General features: G+C 37.8%; 1 protein-coding gene across 2 annotated transcripts in view; it reads right to left on the reverse strand.

Moving 5' to 3' along the window:
• The window catches only part of LOC127946531 (neuropilin and tolloid-like protein 1), a 99,251-nt gene that overhangs the window by 14,867 nt on the left and 62,583 nt on the right, over positions 1 to 21,801 (reverse strand). For both annotated transcript variants that reach the window (XM_052543162.1, XM_052543163.1), the window contains exons 5-8: positions 15,035 to 15,076; positions 14,808 to 14,935; positions 6,789 to 7,017; positions 604 to 717 (exon numbers count right to left, since the gene is read on the reverse strand). In XM_052543162.1, coding sequence (XP_052399122.1) covers positions 604 to 717; positions 6,789 to 7,017; positions 14,808 to 14,935; positions 15,035 to 15,076 — 513 coding nt within the window. The remainder of the gene's footprint in view (positions 1 to 603; positions 718 to 6,788; positions 7,018 to 14,807; positions 14,936 to 15,034; positions 15,077 to 21,801) is intronic.

Below are 21,801 nucleotides of genomic sequence, written 5' to 3' on the forward strand. Positions count from 1 at the left end.
AAAATCAAGGATGCTCAAAGTTTAAGTTGAAATATTTTCTGAATTAATGAGCAAAAAACTAATTTTATGTATTTACTTACTTTTGTAAAAAAAAAAAAAAAAAAAAAAAAAAAAACTATCTGTGGTAAAACACCACTCCCGTATCCTCTACGGAGTCTCCCGGCATTATTTCCAAAACTCATTTATTTCAGCTTGGACAGCTTATGTGAAATATAAGCACAGATATAGCCAAACTGCACTTAGGAATTGCTGCTATTATTCAAACCCAGCCTGAACCGCAGTCATTCACATGTACAAATGGATTTCTAGTGGCCAGCTCATATTTCTTAGCGTCATTACAGTAGCGTATGCAAAGTCAATCAATGAACCCCAGCACAGAGGTTCGAAAGCTTTATAACAAGGTCTTTTCTAACAGCTGTATGTTCTTGAAAGCATTAAGAGTTTGTTGACAAGCTATCAAGCGTGAAGGGTGCAAACATTAAGACAATGCTTCTCCCCATGTATTGATTTTGATTTAGAGAAAAAACGAAGGCCAACATCTCCACATAGAAACCTCTAAACATTGAGAGGATATAATAAATAAATATAAAAAGCACAATTTACCTTTGCAGTGGTTTTCGTCCCAAGGGTAGACGCAGTTCTGGACTCCGTTGCACACCAGTGTGTTGTTGATACACATGTTACTGTGGCAAAAGAAAGTATCTGCCTCACAGGGAGCTGATGGGAGGGAAAAACAGATAACCGATAATATTAATGTCATATTACACTTTATTTCTTCCTGTTAATAAGATGCTGTCTATAATCTCACCCTCTGAACACAGTTAATCTAACAGATCACACTGGATGTCTGTGCATCAATACGGTTTAAATTTAGAAACCCATTACTCAATCCAACCAAATCAAATTCTGTTGCCTTCTGCTAGACATGAATTTTAATCCAGCTTTTCAAATATGCATGGAAACAAGTCTGTAGAAGCTGCGCAGATATCTTGTAATATTTCTATTATTCTGGTTTAACCCAAGAAAGAGTATAGGCATATACACTGAATTAGAATCCTTAAAGGGATAGTTCAGCTTAATTTTGATTTTTTATTTTGTCGTCATTTACTCACCCTCATGCTGTTCCAAACCTCTGTGAGTTGAACGCAAAATAAGATATGTGCAACCAAACTGTTGCTGGTAGCCATTGACTTCCATAGTATGAAAAAAAAAAAAAAAAAAGATTACTGGTAAATGGCTACCAGCAACTGGTTATTAACAAATTCATACAGGTTTGGAACAACATAAGGGTTAGTGAAGGGTTACTAACCATTTTTGGGTGAACTATCCCTTAAAATAGGTTACACATTCTGAGGTCATTTCACAAGGTTCTCTTAATTGTCTAGATGTAACACAGGCACAAACTGCAAGTATAATATTTCCAAAAGTTCTAACATCCTTAAGATCAAAGAAGATGAATCAAATATTTGTGTCAAGTGTAAAAAATACATTAGGGTGGGTGTTTGCACACTCTACATTTGAGCTTAAAAATTAATAAATGTCTCTGGAATCATTAAATGATAAATGAGAAAGTATTCATAAAGAGAATCTCTCATAACATTTACACTATCAGCAGACTCGATTAAAGGTGACTTTGAGAATGGGCGGAGCTTCGGCCTCAATCACCTGGCATACCTCACACACCCACCACTGTGTGGCCAGTTCCCACATACCTCACGTGACATGCTTATTCTGCAGTCTGCAAAGGACATAGATCACACAGTTTGTAAAAAAAAAAAAAAAAATGCTTTCCAATAACACAACTTCAAGGTTGACTTGATGTAGCTTTGGATTTATTAATGACCTTATTCTCAAGCTGATCCCAGGTGAGACATAACAACGTAAATTAGGATGAGTCATCATTCCAGAAGTGCTGTCCTCAGGACTCTGGACTTCATATTCTGATTCAGTTTCACTTTCCACCACAAGGTCGCGCTGCAGGCCTGTACTTCTCATAAGTAGGTCACTTAACGGAACTGGAATTTATTTAAATGTAATTCAACCTCCTTATATGTAAGTTTCTTGGGACCTTAAGAAACACTTTACAGCAAGGTCTCATTTGTCAACCTTAGTTAATGCATGGGCAAATTTTAACCACTATTTAGTATATATATATATATATATATATATATATATATATATATATATATATATATATATATATATATATATATATATATATATATATATATATATATATATATATATATATATATATATATATGGGGGGGGGGGGTACCCAATGTGGACAAGTTATAACTTTTAAAAACATAAATCTAGATATTAAACGATTAAAAGACTTTTTGGTTTAATTAGTAATATATGCACAAGTCTGGACAAACCACATCATGAAATTTAGCCATCGACACGAAATGCACAGTAATATTTTTATTCAGTGCTTTATCTTAAATCAAGATACATTTATATCAAGTCAAACCTGGTTTAAAATTTAAAATGTATAAAGTGAAGTTAGCTTATACTTAATAAAATATCCCCCCCCCCAGCATTTCTCATCTCAATGACAATTATTTTATAGATAAACTTAATTTTGTTATTCATATATATATATATATATATATATATATATATATATATATATATATATATATATATATATATATATATATATATATATATAGTATATTCAATATTTACTAAGTTTATGCTTAAAACATATCTGTATCTAGAAACATAATCTTTGTTTGCCTTTTTAAAAAAGATAAATAAGATATTGTTTTTCTTATTTTAAGCATAAACTCATTTATTTTCTATATATATATATATAAATATTTTTTAAGTAATTAAGTAATTTTCCTTCTAACAAACATTTAACTAAATCTTAGTATTTTATATATTTGTAATGGAAAACACAACAAAAAGTAAGATACCATTTGTTTGCTTGTTTTTAATACGTTTAATCAATCTAAAAACGTAATATGCATATGTAGAGCGAACACACATACAGTTTGATTTATTTTAAGCTATTGGGCAAAACCCTTTTCAGAGGATGGTGGCTTCCCCCATTCAGCTGCAGCAGACCAGAGGGAGAAATGGAGTGAGTGAGTGGGAGAGAGAGAGAGAGAGAGAGAGAGAGAGAGAGAGAGAGAGAGAGAGAGAGAGGGAGGGGGTGCATAAGTAAGTGTCTGAACAAGTTATGCAGGGGAGTTACCCGGGCAACCGCACATCCTGTGTTCATTCACTGGATAGGGCTGCACAAAGGACACTGGGCTCCTACACAAATCCACCTATCACCATTCACGAGACTGACGCAGGCGTGCAGCTGCTTCTTTCTGTCTCAAAAAGAGTATTTTGTGTTTTCTGCACCCTCAAGAGCCTCAGCACCAAACCACAGACTCATTCCCTCAACCATTCTTCTCCCGCATGCTTCAGGATATCCGTCGCTCTCTTTAAACGCACACTAATGTCCATTAAAGCCCGGCAATCAATCAGAGCAAGTGGAAGCTGTGCTGCTATGCTGTAGTCTGGAATTGGGCACAAATTTGCTCAATTACTATTCCTGACGCCAGGGGTTTTCAAACTTTTCGGAACCAAGAACCCCTCAAATATGATGACTGCCTTGAAATAAAGAATGCCATAAATCTGACATGTATTAAATGATGAGCGTTATTGATGAGTGGGCTACAAGTCAAACATTAAACTCCCAATTTATTACCCTACATCCTCTTTCTTGCTCTCTCTCTCTCGCTCTCTCTCAGGACTTCCTCTCATAGCCAGACACTCAATCTTCATTGTTCCTCTCCTGTTCCTCTTTTCTCACAATACTTCATTCTTTTTTAGAGCACCCATCCTTCACGTTCCTTCTTTTCCCTTTCTGTCCTCCCTCATTGTGTTTTATAGTGTCTGACTCTGCTAGCACTGCCCCGACGTTGCAAGACCACCCAATCAAAGGCGCCCGAATGGCGGGATACCACCACAGCACCCATGCTTCCTAGAATCTGCTCCGTCCAGCTCATCCCTTAAATGAATAATCTTGTAATTCTGTTAATCTGTGGTCTCGTCTGTAGCCTGCATGTTTTTATAAAGGCTATTTAGCAGAGGAAACGGGGGAAGTGATCTTTTATTCGACATGGAAAGGTATGCAACCGATTTTACATTACTACAGTGTAATGTTCCTTTACTAATTACTAATAACAATGTGTCTCATTTTGAAATAGTGTTAATTTTGTTTCCATGACTAAGACAAGATGAAGATGAGACCATATTGACATCATTAAACACGAAGTCTGATACAATTTCTTAATATATTCTATTACAAAAAGAGGAGAAATACTATTGACCTACACGAGTTTTGCAACATATTAGTGTTCTTAGAATGTTTAATAGTTTATTAGTGCATCAACACCCAATCCATTGACACATGCAAAATACCATGTTTGAAGACAAAGAGCCATAACATTTCTCTCCAAAGGCACTATTCCTCATTGGCTCACTCAAATCCTGTGGGTGTGACCCCCTCACACTTTAAAGATCACCAGATCAGGGGGGTCTTTTAGATTCTGAGAAGACGAGGATGCCTTGAAGTCTTCCAAGAACACCCAAGTCTGAGCCAGGGATGTGGCCTTTTCTTTCTATTCACCAAAGATCCTCAGATTTCAGATCCTCTACATTTTGAGCTAATTTGCTACAATAGTTTGAAAAATGTTAGTAAATAAACAGTTGATGGTAGCCATTGACATTCATAGTATGAAAAAAAGGTTTTCCTTTATCTTTGTGATCATCCGCACATGGTCTCTCTTAAAAATATGTGATGATCTGAAAACATTGACAAACATATATGGCCAGCCCATGTTCTTTCACACTGTCGTTTGCCCTGCTTGTTACTACTAAATCTGCCATTAAACACTTTCAGTGACGAACTGTAATAAATCGACATGTAGATCTTACCTACTGTTTGCGATTGTGGTTGCTGAATAAATGCACTTCTGTACAGAAACCTCAGTGCCACAAAACAAAGTATATTTTGTTGTTGCTATAATTTTGTGATTATCTGCTAATTATCTGCTTGGGAAGTCATGGCCTAATGGTTAGAGAGTCGGACTCCCAATCGAAAGGTTGTGAGTTCGAGTCCTGGGCCGGCAGGAATTGTGGGTGGGGGGAGTGCATGTACAGTTCTCTCTCCACATTCAATACCACGACTTAGGTGCCCTTGAGCAAGGCATCGAACCCCAACTGCTCCCCGGGCGCCGCAGCATAAATGGCTGCCCACTGCTCCGGGTGTGTGTTCACAGTGTGTGTGTGTGTGTGTGTGTGTGTTCACTGCTCTGTGTGTGTGCATTTCGGATGGGTTAAATGCAGAGCACAAATTCTGAGTATGGGTCACCATACTTGGCTGAATGTCATGTCACTTTCACTTTCTTTTCTTTAAACAGTACGCAGCATGAATAAAAAATTCCCAAACTTTTAGTCAACTATAACTTGACCTTACTAAATATGATTCAATAAATATGATAAAAACACCTTAAAGGTAAAGATTAAAGATTAAAGCAATAGTTAAAAATTGGTAATTCCTTCATCATTTACTCACCCTCATGTCGTTCCAAACGTATACATTTTTTCTTCCGTGGAACACAAAAGAAGATATGCTTACAGTAAAACTCAACAAAATGGTTATGTTATCAACTTTCTTCATAATATCTTCTTTTGTTTTCTGCAGAAAAAAAAAAAAAAAACTGGAGTGTGAGTAAATGATGACAGAATTGTCATTTTTGGGTAAACTTTCCTTTTACCAACATGGCTTTGTGAGTTGGCCAGCTCCTAACCTGCATAAAAACTGTTTATTGGTCTATTTAAAATGGTTTTCCAAAATGTATAATGTGATTGTGGCTCAAACTACTTGGAGGATGTGACCAGCTAAATAGATTGCCCGTTTACCTATAATGGACACATGGATGAGCTGTTTTCATTTTCCAGGTCCTGCTCGGTTTAGCGTTCTGTCAAGTATGAATGTGCTGGTGAAAATGAGAGTGAGAGAGTGTGTTTAATAATTGAGTGTTCATAAAATAGAGAATAAGTGCTGAAGTGCAAGATGTCAGTGGTTGTCAAATTGTGTACAAACATGTACACAAGGGTGTAAACCCAACCTTGCTGTGAGGTGAGATGGGCTTCATGAAAATTGTCAAGAAATGTCTATGTCTTATTTCAACCTAAAACCAAAGGGGGGGATATACAACAGTTTATACAACAGTTCCTTCTGGTTCTCAAATCTGATTGGTTGAGGAAGGAACACCCTTTCACCGTTTGTATCACTCCACTTCCCGTATTTTCTCACAGCAAGCGACACCCAAATCCACTAAAATGTAAAGATGATACTGTTTTTGTGTCACGGAATGTAGATTCTAAAGTCCATTTTAGACAAGAATGTATTTGTTTAGACTTCAAATATGCGGTTTGTTAATAAAGATAACGTCTATTTTTAATATTTGCTTCAATGTTTTTGGAAATCTGAGCTTCAGCCAGATCTTCTGGAATTGCCACTAGCTCTAATGTCTGTATGGTACTTAAACATGAGATATAATTCATTTTGGGTAATTCTAGCAGGGAATCTATGGTCTCATTAATCTATTATTTGTTCCAGAGGGCAAAAATCTCATCACATTACATTTTATGCAAATTTAATGCTATATATTACAGTGCTGCCTTTGTACTTTTGCCTGAATGACTAACAAAATTATAAATAGATTGTAAACACTCATGAGGGTTGGATAGAAGAGCTGTATGTTATGACTTACGCTCTTGGAAAGTAGTGAAGAGTATCCGGAAGCGGCTCTTTCGGCTGCCCTCGTCGGCCCACATGCGGACCACGCCCAGCGCGGACACCAGCATGATGTCGTTGGCCACCGTGCTGCAGAATTTATTCCTCAGGTCTTCCACCGAGCTGCTGCCGTCGTACACTGCCACAAAATTACGTTTACACTCATTGGAGTTCTGCATCTCGTAGTCTAGGATACGCAAGTAGATCTGAGAGAGAGAGAGAGAGAGAGAGAAAAGAAAGAAACAGACTTTTACACCCATTGGAAATCTTATATATATAGAAATAATCTTTGTTTTCAATTCACCCATCCCAGTTAGATTACCTGGTAAACTGTGTTAGCTTTAACAACAGATCTCTGGAGTCAGAAAAGCCTCACATTGATCATAATTGCAAAGATAGATCAATAACAAAAACACAGAGGGTTACGTTTAAAATTCGGCTCGTACATAGAATCGAAAGGTTTCAAAAAGTTGCAGCGATGAGCTCTCAAAGCATATAAAAAAAACTACATCCAGTCACAACAGCTCCTTTTTTTTGGCTCTCTCAAAACCAGAGAGGTGTTAGAACGGACCGTCTGTTCTCTTCTCACTAAATCTAACCCTGATCAAGCTTACTTCACACCTCTCCTCATCCAGACTCCTGTTTACACCATGTGAAATACATTTTTTTTTGTTGGTATAACATATGGGTAAATGACAACAATGTTGTAAATGTACTTCTCCTATAAATTTCCCTAGCCATGATAAACAAAGTAACACAGAGTCAAAACTTATATCAGCACACAGTGTTCTCCTCTCAGCGGTTGGAGTTGAGCACTTGGTGTTCCATTGTGACAAGTAAACGAAGCAACCTAGTTCAACCAGTGAGCAATGGCTTGTGTCTTACTCAACAGCTCAGTAAATCTTCTCATTTTAATAAGATTTCATTCAGCACATTTCCACTTTTATAGGGGGACTGGTCCGTGTTTCATTTCAGCAATGTTGGTTGGTTTGTCTTTGCCACCTTACAATATGCTCACACCTTCAATATAATAGTATTATTATCTATTATTACTTCACTAGTAATGAACTAGTGACACCATCGTCTTTCTGGACTGCTGTAGTGTGTACAATCTCTCATCATAAGCAAAAACAGGGGGCGTCATGTATACCCACACTGTATATAAAACCCCACTTACACACTCACATCCAAACACATGAAACATACCGTATGAGGCTTTCCAGTTCCCTCAGAGAATCACATGAAATGATAGGAGAATCAGTATGTGCCAGCTTGTTAAAACTTGTTAGTCACAATTTACTTGGTGGAATATGAGAAATGTGCGAGACGGTAATTAGACAGAATTGATTATATAAAAGCATTAAGGAACCCGACCGGTTATTAAGACAGACTCGTCTAATAATCTAAAGACCTTAGGGCAGCTGAGAGCAAAATCCAGAAACTGATCTGGAAAGTACATCCACTGACAACTGAGTAGCCAGTCACTAAGACTGCATTATAAACCCTAAGGTAGAGGAATATATAAAGTGAAAAAATCTAATATTTGATCAAAAGATTTGAGCTGTCTTCAGATATCCTTGGGCAGTCTTATCATTGCACTCAAATTAATGGTGCTTGCTATTCCTCTTAATTTTTATATTTTCCACCCAATATTTTCCACATAACTCATCAGACACCACATGTGATATACTTCACCTGCTTATAATTGGAGTGGCATTTAATAGACAGAGCCGTAGATCGCTGACAAGCTACGCCATATCATGTTCATTATCGAAGCCGATTCATCTGCGAAAATGAACGCGATATGGCGTAGCTTGTCAGCGATCTACGGCTCTGAGCACCAGAAGTTGGTAAAATGGCCATGGTGTTGGTGTGCTTGACTGGCCAGCAAACTCACCAGACCTGAACCCCAGAGAGAATCTTTGGGCTATTGTCAAGAGGAAAAAGAGAAACAAGAGTCCAAAAAATGCAGATGAGCTGGAGGCCACTGTCAAAGAAACCTGGGCTGTGACAGGCAGTGCCACAAACTGATCACCTCCATGCCACGCCGAATTGAGGCAGTAATTAAAGCAAAAGGAGCCCCTACCAAGTATTGAGTACATGTACAGGGGAAGTCGTGGCCTAATGGTTAGAGGGTTGGACTCCCAATCGAAGGGTTGTGGGTTCTAGTCTCCGGCCGGACGGAATTGTGGGTGGGGGGAGTGCATGAACAGTTCTCTCTCCACTTTCAATACCATGACTTAGGTGCCCTTGGGCAAGGCATCAAACCCCCAACTGCTCCCCGGGCGCCGCAGCATTAATGGCTGCCCACTGCTCCGGGTGTGTGCTCACAGTGTGTGTGTGTGTGTTCACTGCTCTGTGTGTGTGCATTTCGGATGGGTTAAATGCAGAGCACAAATTCTGAGTATGGGTCACCATACTTGGCTGAATGTCACTTCACTTCACTTCAGTAAATTAACGTACTTTCCAGAAGGCCAACAATTCACTAATTTTTTTTTTTCTTTTTCTTTTTTTATTGGTCTTATGAAGTATTCTAATTTGTTGAGATTAATTGGTGGGGTTTTGTTAAATGTGAAAATGACTATAATTACAAAACTCCTGCACCCCTACACCCTACTCCAGTAGAGTTGTATCTCTGCTCTGTATCTCAATAACTCAAGTTTTTTCCTTTCTACAACTCCTCTGGAATAAATTAGTCAGGATTGCCTGACATCTAGACGTCAACCTCTGGCCAGTTGGGGACTGCTGTCTCTTCAGGGCATGGGGATGCATTTGAGGTTCACATCCCCCTCTGCAATGACTTATTTGTAACCTACATTCACTGATGTTCCCATCAGAGCAGACAAAAAAACAAACAAAACAAAAAACGGGAACTAATGCAGGTCAGAAATTCTCATTTCGATAAATTGTTGCAAACACGATGGTGTAACAGATCATGCCCCCTTTTCTTTTCAATTAAACAGAAAAACAAATAAGAAACTGCGAGTTGAGATGTACACATCTGGGAGGTTATACGCTTGTGGACTTAATTGGATGAGATATATGAAGGACTGTGAGAGATATGGTAAGGAGAGCCACAAGGAACAATAGCTGGTGTCTAGAGGAAGGCATGACGCTTTCCCCGCCATCTGTGCTTCAAACAATTCCTGTGAGATTTCAGGGCCAGATAAACAAAACACTGATTTAGAGCTGCTACAGGAAATAATTTCAGTGAAACAGAGAATATTACACTTAACATTTCAAAAACAGAAATCCCCAATACTATGTTTCAAAGTCAGTAAGAGTCTTATTATTCTTTAAAGGGGGGGTGAAATGCTCGTTTTCACTCAATATCCTGTTAATCTTGAGTACCTATAGAGTAGTACTGCATCCTTCATAACTCCAAAAAGTCTTTAGTTTAATTATATTCATAAGAGAAAGATAGTCTGTACCGATTTTTCCCGGAAAAACACGACCGGCTGGAGGTGTGACGTGTGGGCGGAGCTAAAGAATCACGAGGGCCAGTAGGCTTTTGTGTTGAGAGCGTTTGGAAGCTGTGACATTACCGTGAGGAAAGAAACATCCAAAACAAACCATGGCTAACAGTCAGATTCAGCCGTTTATTTATGATCCAGAATCAGATCCAGAGGCTGAAATTGAACAAGAGCAGCATCAGCAACGACGTCTCTATGTGGTATGTATTGAAACTGTATATATTTGCTTAGCGGTTTTGGAAAATGACTAAGTTTCACTTTATGTCGTCTTTTTTTTTTTTTTTTTAAGCTGTACATGTGGAAAGTATAGTTTGATGACAACATTGCATGTTGTTTACTTGATGTGCTTACACGACGATAGCTAAGTTAACAACACAGAGATATTTGAAGCAGTTTTGCTCACCGCCTGCGGTTCCAACACACGATCGTGACCCTTTTTCGTTGGGACTGCATTATCCTTAAGAAATAAACGATGTGCAAATCCGGCGTCAAACTGGGCCTTGTTTGTAAAACAAGCATCTTCGAAATGCAGGGAACAAACAAAAACACTTGCACAACTCTGTTGATGCTCTGTAAAAATAAACTCCATCCACTGGTCCCTTAATGTTTTTTTTTTTTTTTTTTTGGTAATCTGTGCAGGGTTGTCTTGCCCTGGCAACCAAAAACACACTTCTTTTGTGACATTTCGCGACGCTCTCGCTCTGATCAGTGAATGTCTCTGCTCTGTCTACGGGAGCGCGCGCTCTTCCGGGAGAAGTGCTCTTAGGACCCATATAAGGAAATTCCACTCCATCTAACGTCACACAGAGCCATACTTGAAAAAAACTTTCCGAAACTTGGGACAAACCGGAAGGAGTATTTTTGTTCCAAAAATACTCCTTCAAACGTACAACTTAATTTTTGAAACTTTGTTCATGTTTAGCATGGGACTCCAACTCTTTAACAGTGTAAAAAACTCAGTATGCATGAAATAGCATTTCACCCCCCCCCCCCCCTTAAGATAATTTGACCTTTGTATTAGGGTTGTGCTGATAGACGATAGCATTGTGGATGGATGATAGTCAGAGATATCGCCTGTGGTTGATGCCAATGACAATAGCAAGACATTGGTTATTATTATTAGGCAAGTAAGACTAATTAATCTAATTAATATTGGGGCTTATTTGAAAACGTATTTGTTCCATCATATTTATTTTCTATGTTTTTACATTATAACCACTATGTATGTGCATTATAACCACTCACACGTTTATGAATGCAATAGCCAGTCAGAGGTGTTTAAATGAGTTATCTCTGAAACACCAAGGTGCAGAAGCACGTGTAAGGGTGCTTTCACACCTGCCTCATTTAGTTCGGTTGAATCGTATCAGAGTTCGTTTCCCCCTTTGGAGCGGTTTGATTGGGCAGGTGAGAAAGCAGCAATCACACTCGGGTGCGCACCAAAAGCAGACCAAACAAGTGTACCGAGACCTGCTTGAAGAGGTGGTCTCAGTATGCTTTCAAACGAACTCTGGAGCGGTTCGTTTGTGGTGAGAATGTGATCCGACCTCAAACAGACCCAACTGCAAAAAGTACTGATCATTTTTGGACTAAACCACCAGCCGTAGTCAGCTGCGTTGTGCATTATGGGATGAGATAGTGTTTGTTGACAGTTTGCACTTTAGCATGGCAGCTCGTGGACAAACTTGGAGTAGTGAGGAGGTGCGGAGCCTCATAGAAATTTGGTCAGATGACAATAACCATGAAGAATTAATGCACGCCTCCGCTTGAAGTTACGAGCGATTCCCACTCGCCGTTTGTAGTGCATTAGAACGTTGTTTTCAAGCCGCATCCGCGCTTCATTATAGAAATGTATTTTTTGCATATTGTGCTGTATACAAACAATGTACTAGATTATGGCCAGGGACAAAACCAGCCCGCGCAGTCGTGTTGTCGTGTAACTTAGTTGTTTTGTCTCCGTGTTGTTTGCTGGGTTTTCCTCTTATGTTGGAAATTTCCCGCACGTAAATTCTGACCAATCGAAAAGCAGTTTAGGAAATATGTCATGGCCAATGAGTGATGTAGATGTTGTCATGTGACTGCATTTTGGTTCGTTTCAACTGGTACGGACCAAAGCAATCAGTGTGGTGTGAAAAGGAACCAAAAAAGCTGAAAAATGCTACAATTTATAATTGTTTGCCCTTGGTTCGGACCAAATGAATCGAACTAGAGATGTGAAAGCACCCTAAGTATACTGTCTAGCAAGAATTGAACTTTAAAAAAAGTGTGGCCTACCATTTTTTAATTAATAGTTTAAAAAAGTATATATTAAAATATATTAAAATTTCAACTTGAAATATAGGTTTGAAAACATTTTTGTAAAAATATATAAACTATGTTTATATTATAAAAACTAGCTTTCAAAAAGCTTATTTTTTTTCAAGTCTTATGCTCACAAAGTTTGCATTTAAAGATAAAAAAGCAAGATATTACTACAGATTAAAATAATGTTTTTCAATATAATTTAAAATCTAATTGATTCCTGTGATGTAAAATGAATTTTCAGCAGCCATTACTTCAGTTACATAATCCTTTAGAAATCATTCTAATGAGTGGATTTGATGATAGGAACTGTTTTTTGAGAACCAATTTTGAACAGATGTGCTACTTTATATTTTTTTCGGAACCTAACCTGCCATGCTTAAGAACCAAACGATATCATTGGAATCATTTTCAGAACTATTTTTTTTTCCAGCTGATTAACAGTGACAGCCAATGACAATCAATCCTGCTAGAATGAGCTCAGAATTTACAGTGGCAGACGAGCGTGCACTTGGAATAAACAGACGATATCATCTGCTGGTGTGGACGCTAATATAGTAAATCTTTATAGTTAGCGTTCTTGGTGTGAACGGGCCTTCATACTATCCATGCTCACAGTCTGCTTTATTAATACTGATATAACAACCAACACTCACTGAAGTAACCGAGGAGAAAAAGTTAAAATATTCATAATAAGCATTGTGTACAAATTCCCACAAATGCACTCATGAGTCATAGAGCTGAAATCTCCACTCTCCTTTGATCAGTGCCGGTGGCTGATAAAAATGCTTGAATAGCTGTGTGAAACTAATCGCTGTAAAAAAAGACAAGGGCATATGCTTTTGATTTGTGCCTCTGGAAGGACATCAGATAGAACAAAAATCAATTTCTGAAGCAATAAATCACATTAAACACAAATGTTATCACAGAGCCATGGCATAATACAGACTTTTTCCTTTCCAGTCAACAATATCGCTGTATAAAGGAATACAGGAAATGGAGGCCATTTATTGTGTTTAGCCATATGGCTACTAATCGTTTCCATGGGTAACTTAATAACGCTGAGCAAATCCATCTATTACAGCTGAAGTGTTTCGAGTTTTTGATGCTAAAATACTTTCTTCTTTCCCACGTAACATTCTGGGAACATTAAAAAGAAACAATGAAGGAAAGAAAGACATATTTTTATTCAGCAAAGCCACAATAAACTCAGAGAAAAAAAATTTATGAAGGTTTACACAAAAATATTAAGCAGCATAACTGTTGGTAAGAACAATAACAATATTAAGAAATGTTTATTTAGCTCAGAAGCATATTAGAATGAGATTTGAGTAATGGGTGCTGAAAATGTAAAAAATATTCCAAATTACAAAATATACTGTATTACTGTATTAGTACTTTTAGCATGAGAAAGGTGCATTACAAATAACATTCATTTTATTTATTTATTATTATTACTAAATTTTGAAAGTGTTGCTTTTACTGTATTTTTGATCAAATAACTGCAGCCTTGGTGAGAAAGGTTTTTCTAAAACATTTAGAAGTCCTCAACCCTAAACTTTAGAACATAGTGTGTATAGATAATCAGTTACCTGGGACAATGCTCAGTTATACAGTTTAGAATATTATACAAGAATATGTGGCTGCAGAATTATGCAACTGACCAATCAGAGTTCAGTATTCCAGACAGTTATGAAATAAATTATCCTAATGAGGGTGCATTTGTTTTTTCGTATCTGAATGAAAAACAACATAATAAAAGAGAAACAAGTGCAGGATCTTCTTTTATTTTTTCGGTTACAGTAGCACAAAAACTCTGACCCCAAATAAACTGGACCACCTGACCTTTTCCATATGGACACATTCTCTTTGATTCTCATACCATAAAAACAAAGGAACTCCTTCCTGTGAGAGCTCATTCTGCTATATATCACACACCCAAAAGCTGGCACATTTTTTATCCTCAACAGAAATCTACCTAAACAACATACAAATCTGCCCCGAGATGTTTTCGCAGTGGCCGCATAATGCAAATGACTGCAAAAAAGGAAGCCAAACACTGAAGCGTGTTAGGCAGTAACTGCACAGCTTGAGGCACAAACAAGCTGTCATATATCAGAAATGTGGCAGGCAGGGCAACAGAATCTCAATAGGGAAACAACTGGGGTGATATGAGACAGAGTGGGAGAAATTGGGATGGGGGCTGACTGTGTGGGACTGACCTTGGAGCGAGGAGGGGCACGGATGTACCACTTGCAGTCCACTGCCTCGGTCTGCAAGGCTTTGCCGTCTTTGGTGATCTGCTGTGATTCAATGATGCCTTCCGGTCCTCCCATCTCAAATTCACAAACTGCAGCGGGGGCGACATAAGAAGACAAATTACAAAAAATGAAAAGCCATTAGATGTACTCATATGGAGGATTCTTATAGACGAATGAATAATACCCACAGGGAAGAGGTTTGGGGACTCCTATGTCTTTAAAGTCAGGATCTGAAAAAAATAGGATATAAAACAGACTTAATTTAGATAACCAATAACCATAAATATCATGCTGTGTTGGATCAGCTGAACCGTTCAACATACAATCGACGCACTTGATGTTTCAAAAATGATGCAGGGTTGCAGTTTTAAGTGCATTCTTTCAAAGTTGCATGAACAGGAATTAATGATTCAAAAAACTGATTAAATTGCTCATTTAGCAACAGCTTCCAGTTTCTCTCATTTCACTGCTCTGTAGTGGCTTGTGGAAAAAATTTAGATATGTTTGGCAAGCTGTCTGTAATGGAGGGGCTTGAGGAGAAGAGATGACAGAAAGATTTCAAAGAAAGCAGGAAAAGTGTTTGTTTGTATTATTTCATCACAGTCATTGGTTCTACCAACGCTAATGAACATCCTTATTCTAAACCTAAACCATGAATAACCTTTAACAATACAGTCATCTTTTCCATTTTTGGGGTTCACAGACTAATATTAGGTTCATTATCGGCACCTACTGGACTGAAGTGTGAGTCTTAGCAAAAGAATGCAACAGGAATTAGATCTAAAACCCAGAAACAAGTAAGCATTTAAGCATTTAAAAATGTATTGTCCTAAAATCAATGGGTGTTGTAAATGGGTTTTTGGTTAAATGCTTGAAATAAGGTCAGTGGCTCAAGATATTGTTTTATTCTACAACATAAAATACATCAGTAGAACCCTACTCATGATTTTTTAAAAGCTTTAATATTTCCGGAAAAAGGTGGTTGTTAACACCTGGATAAATGGGATTACAGAGGTTATTTAGGACATCAGTGTCATCATACCAAACAGATAAAGTCATCTATTTAACAGTACACATTTATACCCCCGTTGTGTTCGTACTTACATAAAAAAAATAAATAAAAAAAAAAATGGTATAAATCATAACTGTTCTCCTTAACTTGCAACATTTAGACATAAACCTGCTGTGAAGCACAATGTAACAGTACTTTCAGTGAAAATCTCCTCAGTAACCAATTGCTCTCAACACTTTCCACATTCATTGCAAATACCAGACTCAATCCAACAATAGCGGCTAAGAGCAGAATACCTAATGATATTATTGATATTATTGTATCCAACAATACAGTTGAATCTAGCCAAACTTTAAAAATATGGTCCTCACTGCAGCTTATTCTGATCAAAAACTGCGCACTTGGACAGGAAGAGATTGACTGACACATAACGCAACCAATCACACATTTTGTTTTTAAGTGCCGTTTTTAAGGGTGTTAGGGAAATACTGATTATTTCACAGACACAGGTCTGAAAAACAATACAAAATATACTAGGACTCGTTGTTAGTTCAGATTTTCTGATTAAATTCAGCACAATTCAGATGCAATAAGCTTTCAGTTCCTATCTGATTAAGTTATAATGTCTATTTAAATTTATTTTTAATGAAATAAATTATCTCTCCTAACATAGTAAATTATAAACTACAGTTTATAACCTATTTAAATCTTAAAAACAACAACAACAATACTATTCATTAAGATTAACTCACAACAGTCTTTCATTTTGACAATCAGTCTATGCTGGTCGCTTTAAAACTGATTAAAAAAAAAGAAAGAAAAAAAAAGAAGACATTTTTGGTGCAATAACCCCATTCAGTGAACAGCATGTGGGTTTCCTGTCTGCCAACACAATTTCTATGTCTCATGCTTCAATACAGCCCTACTCTTCATCATAACATAAATGAACATATTCTATCAGAAGCAGCATTGTGCTACACAGAACTAATAGATGAGCAGTTTAATTACTCTCACCCCTCTATGATTAGATTGGCTTATATTTAGTATGGTGATATTTCGCGCTGTGATTCCCCCATTCACTCTGATATTCATACATGGACAGAGACAATGGCATTTACAGAACCGAATCTCATTAGAAAAGACACACACACACACACACACACACACACACACACATGTGGGGACATCCCATAGGCGTAATGGTTTTTATACTGTAGAAACTGTATATTCTATGGCCCTCCACCAACCCTAACCCTAAACCTCACAGGAAACTTTGTGCATTTTTACTTTCTCAAAAAAACTCATTCTGTATGATTTATAAGTGTTTTGAAAAATGGGGACATGGGTTATGTCCTCATAAGTCACCCTCTCCTTGTAATAACTGTGTCATACCCATGTCATTATACACAGTTGTGTCCTGATATGTCACAAAAACAAGAGTACGCGTGCGCACACACACACACACACACACACACTAGGGCTGTCAACGAATATTCTAATTTCGAATATATATTCGAATAGTTTTAAAAAAAACAAATTTCGAAGGTGAAAATTAATATTCGAATAAAAAAAAATATTGGAAAAAAAAAACGCCCTCGGTAGTAGAGGCGTTGCTGTCTGCTTTGCGAGTGGGCACGCTAGCGCGCCTGAGGGTTCAGGGACAGGTCACAGAAGCTGCACTGTCTGGCACAGCATCACTGCTGAAAGTTGACGCGTCTTCATGGAAGATGGCAGCAAGTGCAGAGCCCAACTTGACCGCAGCAGAGAAAGTGAGGTAAAATTGTTGACCCGCGAGATAAAGTTGTATGCAAGCTATTTAAGAAACAGTTAGCATACCATTCGACCACTAGCAACATGAGGTCACATCTCAAAAATGTGCACCCAAATGAGCATGGCATAATGTGTGGAACTCCAGCTAAACAGTCACGTCTTGACACTTAACGTTACTTTGCATCGCCCGCCACAAGCTCTTTGTCTGCAACACGACAAGAGTCCATAACGGATAAATACATTTAATTCACTTGTAAGGACATGAGACTGATCAGTATCGTGGATGGGGCAGGCTTCAGGGAGTTCTGTCAAGCAATGGAACCGAGGTTGGATTATTTATCATTTCATGTCAAGGAAAAGTTCCATGTTTACCACAGCACCGCTCGCTCGCATCATTCAATGTCAGTTCTATATGCTGTAAAACTTCAATTAATATTAATAATATTTGTTTCAATCACTGAATGAAGCCTGCTATATTTGGGACAACAGTCGCGACATTAAATTGCTTGCACAAAACTCTTGATCAGCACTCAAAATGTGTTTGTTCATTTAAACCGTTATGCGCAGAGAGCGTGACGGTGAGAGAGCGTGAGGTCTGCAGTCTTGGACATTAGTTGATTTCCTTGCTTTTGTGTAGGTAATACATTGTCAAATATGATTAAACTTAAATAGACTACCTATGCAAGTAGTTATGTCTCTTTGTATTATTTTGTCCTGTTATTGACGTAATGCGCGTCATTGACAACATGCGCAACCAGATGTTCGAATAGTTAGAATTTTCGTGTTTTTTTTTAGAGGGAATATTCGAACGTCATTTTTGAGCAATTTTGACAGCCCTAACACACACACACACACACACCAGTCTAAACCTGTTCAGAGACAACCAAGAGACTGATTGATTTGTGGATTGATCTAGTGTAAACGGCTTTGAGCACTTACAGTATGTGGGTCACTGTGTGTGTGTGATCGCAGAGGACACCCATCACTATTATGACATATTCACTCCAATTTTGGGACACAGACACGTGGTTCCTGGCAGTATGTGACTGTTTGATATGAAGCAAGATATTAATCCTACACTGTTGTAGCATAACATGTCCTTTATAATGTTAGCCAAGGTTTCTTACAGCAAAAACAATTGCAATTTAGTTGCACGACCATTATATCATACAGTACTTTTAAGACTTCTTTATAAATGATCTCTGTTGTGATTAGCCAGTCTTGGTGCCAGTGTTGCTTATTTGTTTGGGGTCAAAGGGTCAAGGTATGGCTAGTTAGCATGCAAATTTATTTTAAAGGTTATGTGCAACCCATCTTTGTTTAACATTTCACACATTGCACATGCTGCTCAACATCTACACTGAGAATTCAGATCAGACCTTGAACCAGCAGTTGCACTCATTTAATGTAGGATGAAAAAAGTATGAATGAGAAAGATTACATTACAGAACTAGGGTAGGGTAACAAAAGAGAGAAAAGAGATTCATTGGCAGAAAAAAGATAAAATGATTGATCACAGAAGGGAATGGTATGGAAACAGGATCTGGGCTCTGCCCTTCTACATTCTCACTTTGTGGCTATATTCACACAGCAGAACATAGCGTCATAGTGCAAAATCTAAAGTGTCACATCAGTTACACATGTTTTAGGATTAACAACTGAATTTCGAGAGTCAGTTCAGGTAACTTGACCTATGTAAACAGAACCACATTGGAAAATTAGTTGTTCTTTATACTGTATTATAAAATCATCTTATCTCACAGTATATCTTACCAAGATGCAAATGTAGAGATATGTTTAGGTTTAAAAATCTCCAGTTCAAAAGTTACTGCCACTCATCAACTGCAGCGTCACAGTTGCTAGGCGACTAAATCAATCCTCCATATTATAGACTGTTCCATTTAACAACACTCAGTGAAAAGGAGATTGGCTACTGGTTCATAAAAACAGTATCAGTATGGAAAAAGTATGAAAAAATACGAAGGCCATATTGTGCGTTGCACATTCTCCCAATCACAAAAGTATGAGTGAACCATCTTTGTATGGAAACAGTCTTTGAGAGCATTTAATCAACTCCTGTAAACCCAACGTTTACACAGTTTATTAGTCATTGTAAAGTGTGCTTTATAGATATTTTGTAATGTCATATTCATTAATTAATTTCAATTGAAAATTGCATCTACATTTAGTCCACAACAATAACATTTTAGTTGACAAGAAAGAACAAAATTAAGACAAATATTCAAACATTTTCTAAATTAATACACATCTTGTAAGCCTTTGTGTGAACGAATCATGAATTGGAGCAGTAGTCATCACAACACAGCCTGTGTGAATGAAAGCAGAGTTTTCAACTCTGTCCAAGCATTCTTATCCTCTGAAATTCAAAGACAATTTATTTGCAGTAGTATAGTGATCAGCTAAAACACCAGTGTGGAAATAAATCGCATTCTTGGTTTGTTGTAGAAACCAACTGTTACTCTCCTGCTTACAGTTTAATCAAAGGTAGCTGCCACCCTCTATTTTAGTTTCCACAGAAGATGTGGATCCTTTCTTTCAGCGAGGGGGGGAACGAACAGCTGCTTGAGTGGAGGGGTGTTATCTGATTGTGCTTGTGTGTCATCCTCTCTATTCTTCATCTGATAATCACCTGAAAGAGAAGCATCGACACTGTTTCCCCACCCACAACATAAGCGCGTGAACCGTAGGAAAGCCGCTCTCCCTGCGGATGGGCTACTGTAGAGTTGAGAAAAGGCTTCTGTCCATTCAATTCCCCTTTGCCAGAGAGATCTGACACTTATTCACGAGTAAACCAGGGGCAACAGGCTGTCAATCAACATCAGAGAGAATGTGGCTGCTTCCAAACACAGCCAAGATTTATGAACACTGCAGGTCAGTTAGAATATTACCATTTCATGAATCAATAAGGCATAAGCAATAAAGAAAAGGTATGTGCATGTGTGCACTGTATGTGTGTGAAGATATAGGAGCACTGCCAAAGCAACGACTACTGTATTTGTGGTTAGATATGGATGGCAAATTTAGAATGGCAGGAAGTTAATGAAACATTGACCTTCAGATCAAGAGAGCTGGTTGCCGGACTGATTTATGATTTAGATGTGGCATCACTTAACCCACAAGGTCCAGCAGACCCCATGGGATCAGTTGTCAGCCACAGTTTTGTGTAATACAGGATCCATGTAAAGGTTATCTTAGGCATCTATCAGCATAAAGAGTGGAGGATAAGACACTTATATCTGTAAATGGGAGATACTGTAGGAGATATGGAATGAAAGTGAATATGTAAAAAGGTTATAGGCTTTCTTTTGTGTGCCAATTCAGCATATTTCCACTAAAACATCTGTGGAGTGGATAAGTTGCCTGATTGCATTTGCTATCTCAGATACAGCCTTTAAAAATACAAATAGACTTTGATAACAAAAGCCCAAAAACAAACAGTAAAGGTTAAAAGATAATCAAGAATAATTATCTAATAAAGAAGAATCTTTACAATCAAATGACCACAAATAACTAAAACTGTGTCAGGGGTTAATATGGTGCATGGCCAGAGATATGTATACATAGATTCCACATTCGACAGATTCACCATCTTGGAACGGTCAATGTGTTGTCACTTACAGTTAATATTAACAAGTTTTCCAAAGTGCCACAACATTACGCAGCCACTAACTGAAAAATCACAGCGATTTGATTCACCATTTCCTGTATTAGGATTCTGTATAAAAACATAGTGACACATGTTTAAACGTATACGCTGCTTCAGACGTTCGGTTTCTCAGTATGAAGACATAAAAATCACTGTTTATAATTGTATTATTTTACGATCAATGATTCTGGACTGTGGACTGCTAATTGGTAACCTCTGCTAAAGAACATACTGTCATGATACACTGCCAGAAGGAACGAAGGAGACTTGGATAAACAAAACTGCAATTTATTAAATCCAACACACAGGGTAAATCCACACTAGGAAGGGAAGGAAGACACACGTACACAACTGGTAGACCCAACAAACACAGACTGAATCCTGGGGCTTAAATACAGAGGATAACGAGGGAATTGTGAGGAACACAGGTTGAACAGAATAACTAATTAGATGGGAGAAACTGGGTCATGGAGCACATGGGGAGGAAAAACACAACAAATACAGTC

This window comes from Carassius gibelio, chromosome A24 (genome assembly GCF_023724105.1).
Source record: "Carassius gibelio isolate Cgi1373 ecotype wild population from Czech Republic chromosome A24, carGib1.2-hapl.c, whole genome shotgun sequence".
NCBI lineage: Eukaryota > Metazoa > Chordata > Actinopteri > Cypriniformes > Cyprinidae > Carassius > Carassius gibelio.